Here is a 5,428-nt window from a genome sequence, read left to right as displayed (position 1 = left end):
TAGGTGGGGGTCCGGCCTAGACGGTCCGGCGTCTCCTGCGGTCCCGGAAACGTGGTCGGGGAATCCAATACCTGGTGGACTGGGAGGGGTACGGTCCAGAGGAACGGTCCTGGGTACCCTCCCGCCATATCTTGAACCCGTCCCTCATTCAGGACTTCCATAGAGCTCATCCAGACCATGCCGTGGGTCCGCCGTGTGAGGGGGGGTTTTCTGTTGTGCCTGTGCCCTCCTTCCTGGCCCCCTCCTCCCTCCCTGCTTTGTTCGGTCTTGGTTTTGGTTTCGGTTTGGATGTCTGGGAGCCATCCTTGTGGAGGGGGGGTACTGTCACGATTCGGTTCTGTTGCTTCCTGTCAGGCTTTTATTTTGACGTTACTTCCTGTTTTTGTTTCACCTTAGTTTCGGTCTTTTTACGTTCTTCATCACTCACATTGGTTTTACCTGTTTCGTTATTGTGTGCACCTCTACTTAGGCAGCGTCCTCCCACCAGGACGCCGCCAGATTGTTCTAAACTCCAGCTCTGACTCTCCAGCATTTATACCTTGCCTGATTCTCTGTTTTTGACCACCGTGTTTTGCCTATGCCCTTCCAGTTTCTGATTGCCTGCAGTGTACCGACCTTCTGAGTTATTCCCCTTGACCTCTCGAGTTTGGATCTCCTGGCTATACCTGTCTACCGGCGCTGACCCTGGATTGTCTTATCGACCTGATTGTGTATCCCGGACTGTGTATTGATTATCTAGGTGCTACAAGTAAAAACCTTCAGCTAAATCAGTTCGTCTGGTTTTATAATTGAGTCCACCACAAACACCATTTGGCGTTCTTACACGTCAAATCTGACAAAAGTTTGTATTATTTTATTCATTTACTCTACAGATTTCAAACAAATAGGCCTACAAGCTGGATCGTGATAAGCCTATCTCAAAATCTGAAATTTTTGTTCACAAGATGAAAAAAAGGAAATCCCCAGTAATGGATGGTCTTCAGTTGAAATGTATACTATACCTGTTTTTGGAATATAATTGAAAACACATTGTTCGGTAATAAATTAAACTATGAAACATGGTTTAATAACGCTGCTTCCCAAAGCAGACAAAATAAATAAATAGAAGAAAATTGGAGATCAATAAACATTATTAACATAGACTAAAAACAATGTTGCAGATTTTTACCAGATGGCTAAAAACAGGACTAAGTGAAAACTTTAAAAAAAATCAAACTATGTTTATGGCTAAATGGCACATTCATCCATTCCTCCATTGTATATACTGCTTATCCTATTGGGGGTCACAGGGGAGCTGGAGCCAGCTGACATTGGGATTAGACATAAGACAGAATGTGTTGTAATTGGTAACTCTGGTATCACTGGTTCTGATATCCCTAGCTCTTTGGCTTCCTACCTGAGGCCTCACATGAGAAATCTTGGGGTGATATTTGATGGTGCTCTTAAGCTGGACGAACAGATAAAATCTGTGGTTAAAGCCAACTTTTTTCAATTGAGACTTCTGGCTAACATTAAACACTTTCTTTCTTCTAGTGATTTTGAAAAGGCAATTCATGCCTTTATTAGCTCTAGACTAGATTATTGTAATGCACTGTATACTGGCATTTCTCAAGCCTTATTGTCCCGACTGCAGTTGGTCCAAAATGCAGCAGCTCGTCTTTTAACTAATACACGGCATCATGAGCATATCACTCCAGTTCTTGCCTCACTATATTGGCTTCCTGTTTGTTTTAGGATTGATGTAAAATTGTTGATGTTCATCTATAAGGCTGTACATGATCTGGCACCTTCATATATTTGAGCTTGTGCATTTTTATACTCCAGAAAGGACACTTAGGTCTTTGAACCAGTTGTTCCTGGAAGTACCGAAGTCCAGACGGAAACATTGGGGAGACTGAGCTTTTTCAGTTTGGGCTCCTATACTGTAGAATGGTCTGCTCCGAACCTGACTGTTTTTATATCACTTCTCAAAACGCATTTGTATTCACGGGCCTTTGACAATTTTATTGATTGATGTACTTGTTCTGACCATGCATTTTTGTTGTTATTTTATTGTGTAGATGTGTTTGATCTGGTTTTATGTATTTTTATTATTTTTTATGTTTTACTGGAAAGCACCTTGTAACACAGGTTTAGAAAGGTGCTATATAAATAAATTTTGCTTGCTTGCTTGCTATTGGACAAGAACCGGGATACACCGTAGACATGTCAGTCTATCACAGGACTGTCACATAAGCTGAATCCCAATTCTGTTATTTTATCATGCCCCGATCCTCAGTCCGTGCTCGACCCGTAAGTCGTTCCAATCCACCATGATGAAAGACGTCCCATAGCTCTTAATTTTGGTCTGAGAAGTGGGGAGGCTGGCTGGAGGAGCTATAACTGAGGATACATGAGTGCATCCTGAGTATTAGTCTGTTTGGATTGACATGCCCCTTTAACAGAAATCAGTGTGTGATTGGATGCTTCACATGAAAGATCAGAGGAAAGGACGTCTCATGTCAGTTACAGTGTATTGTTTTGTTTCTCTCTCTTGGCAGCTTCTCCTTGCATCTGTTCCTTGCGTCTGACATGGACAGAACTAAGACATGAGGAAAAGATGCAAATTAGGGAAATGTGGATGCAATTAGGGGATTCGCCTCTAGAGACAAGACAACATGCAGACTCCACACAGAAAAGGCTGCTGTTAGCTGAGGTTCAAGCCCATAACCTTCTTACTGTGAGGAGATGGTGCTAACCACTGCACCAAAATGCCACCCACCTAATCAGGTTTGTTGTAATATTAGACTTTTCTTGATTTACTGGATTACTTAATATACAGAATCAACAGCATTAATTCTTCTCATGACCTTTATAAAGCATTTGACACAGTAAAGCATCAGTTCTTATTTACTTCACTTCAAACCTTTGGCTTTGGAAATATTTTTATTTCCAATGAGAGAGTTTATATTATACATACAGTAGCCATCAATTTCAAGGTTTAACAATTTTGAGTGAGAGATTAAAATGATTCACTAAAATAACAACACAGTCTTATTAAAAAAACTCAATTTTCATCATTTCCCCTTTAAATCTTATTGCAAAGAAATGTTAAATTCCAGGCTTGCATTACACAGATAAAACCTAATGTGTGATTTTCTACTTTTAGAAAAGCATTGAATATCTTGGAATTCATATTTGTAAAAAAAAAAAAAAAAAAAAAAAACCTTAAAAACAACAACTCTCATTTTGATTAAAAAATGCAGAAAACAAAAAACTTTTTAAATATGTGTCATCAAAAATATTTTTCAATGACATGCAATGTTCTTTTGAGTAAAACAGATGGTATCTGGAATTGTTGGCCCTACCCTTTATGTCTATGTATACAGTGTATCTATAATGAAATAATTACATTTCAATCATTTTGTTTGAAAAATTAAAACCTCTGCATACTTTCAGCTACATACACCATTCAACCTTTAAACAGGTCACAAAAGATTCAGCTATTAGGCTTCCCTAATATTCCCTTAGATCTCAGCAGTAATGAGTTCATGAGTTTATTTACAAATAAAATTACAACAATTAGAGAAAAAATTAAATCATAAAATAAATTAAATCCATCCCACAACTCACAGATGTGTCATCAAGTAGAGTGGCTTTAGAAACATCTGTCAGACCTCATTTATATTTAGACTGCTTCTCTCCCATAGATCTCTCTGAGTTGACCTCAACAACTGCTTCTTTTAAATCATCAACATCTTAGACCCCATCCTGACCAGACTGTTCAAAGATGTTTTTTCCCCTAATCAGCACATCCATATTACTGTAGATCTGATCAACCTCTCTCTATTAACAGGTTATGTTCCAAAGGCTTTTAAAGTCACTGTAATTTAGATCAAAGTTGGTAAAACAAACAAACAAATGAAAACGAATTCAAATTTATTATGTTGCTTTGCTTTAATAACTGCAAAAATAGCCTAAAAGGCTTCATAATCTACTGTATATAGATTCACTGGTTAATTGAAAAAACGTTTTTTTAAAAATACCTTTAAAAATCTATGAATATCAATTAAACAGTAAAAATTACAAATCCTAGTAACAGCAAAAAAAATAATAAGAAATACTGAATGCATTTGCAATGCTGCATATTGATACACTGCCAGTTTGTGTCAGACCTATATACCTGAAAAGCTTCAGCTAACTTTGAATAAACATTCTGAACAAAACAATATAATCACCTTTCCAAATGTACCCAAAAATCATTTCTGCAAACATATAAACCATAAAGGTGCAATCCATCAAGTGGCTGGAAAACTGCTTTGCAAAAGTTACAGCTAAGGCTGTAAAATGCATGGAAAATAAAAATAGATAAAATAAAAGGAAAAGGTAAAATAAATCAATTCAAACAACTAACCTTGATCACATAGATATGAGAAGCATTCTGTTGATAAGAGATGGTAGGAGGAGTATGGTTGCATTCACCATCTGACCTGCAAAGAACAAATTATCAAATATTTTGTTGTTTGCGAAAGTTGGCTCAGTCATTCCACAACACATACAAGATCATGAAGCTAAATGAGGAGTTGATGGATTGCTGAGAGGAAGATAGGATAGTCAGTATTTAAAACGACTCAAATAAGAAAGTTGTCCGAAGTGACCTGCAATACACAGTAAGAGGGTTAATATTAGTGTGCAACCTTAGTCGTTTTGTGAAAATTAATTTCAATATTACGTTTGTCTCTCAAAACAGTTTTCTGCATTCTGATGTAGATTCTATCAACAACATATAAATCCATCCATCATTAGATAGATGTTACCTGTTTATTTTAGGATCCACTATTTTATTATTTGTTTTTAAATCCCTTCATGGCTTTGCACCTTCTTATTTATCTGACTTGCTTCACTGGTATACACCTACCCGTTCTTTGAGGTCAGCTAATCAGTTTCTTTTGTGTGCCCAGAACAAAGCGCAAGCTTAGAGGTGATCGTGCTTTTGTGGCTACTGCTCCCAAATTGTGGAATGCTGCTGAATGATTTGCCACTGCCCATCAGACAAGCCTCTTCTTTGTCTGTTTTTAGGTCCCTTTTGAAAACATTTATTTATTCTCTTTGGCTTTTTGATATTTTATATTGGTGTTGATTTAATCTGTATATGTAAGTTCTGTTTATTTTTAATGTATATTATTTACACTGCACTTTGGTCATCTGGTTGTTTTTGGTGCTTTATAAATAAAGTTGGAATGGATTCTAATATAAAGAGTTGTTCGCAGTATTGTTAGAAAGGCAAGATGTTAGGGTGCGCTCGAACACAGAGTGAGCGAGCAGATAAAAAGCGGACCCAGGTGGCTGGCTTCGGTGCAAGCAGTGAGGTTTATTTACAGTGAAGGTAGTGACATATATACAGGAGGAGTAATGAGGTAGATGACCGGGTGTCGATCAGCAGCAGCAG

At 37.7% G+C, this 5,428-nt stretch overlaps 1 protein-coding gene across 2 annotated transcripts in view; it reads right to left on the bottom strand.

Moving 5' to 3' along the window:
* The window catches only part of LOC109966561 (potassium channel subfamily K member 10-like), a 73,935-nt gene that overhangs the window by 20,401 nt on the left and 48,106 nt on the right, over positions 1-5,428 (bottom strand). The window contains exon 2 of one of the 2 annotated variants that reach the window (XM_020611476.1): positions 4,394-4,469. The exons of the other annotated variant lie outside the window; for it this stretch is intronic. Coding sequence (XP_020467132.1) covers positions 4,394-4,469 — 76 coding nt within the window. The remainder of the gene's footprint in view (positions 1-4,393; positions 4,470-5,428) is intronic. 2 annotated transcript variants of the gene reach the window in all.

Source organism: Monopterus albus, unplaced genomic scaffold (genome assembly GCF_001952655.1).
Source record: "Monopterus albus unplaced genomic scaffold, M_albus_1.0 scaffold114.1, whole genome shotgun sequence".
In the NCBI taxonomy this organism is placed as follows: Eukaryota; Metazoa; Chordata; class Actinopteri; order Synbranchiformes; family Synbranchidae; genus Monopterus; species Monopterus albus.
This window is presented reverse-complemented; position numbering and strand designations above follow the sequence as displayed.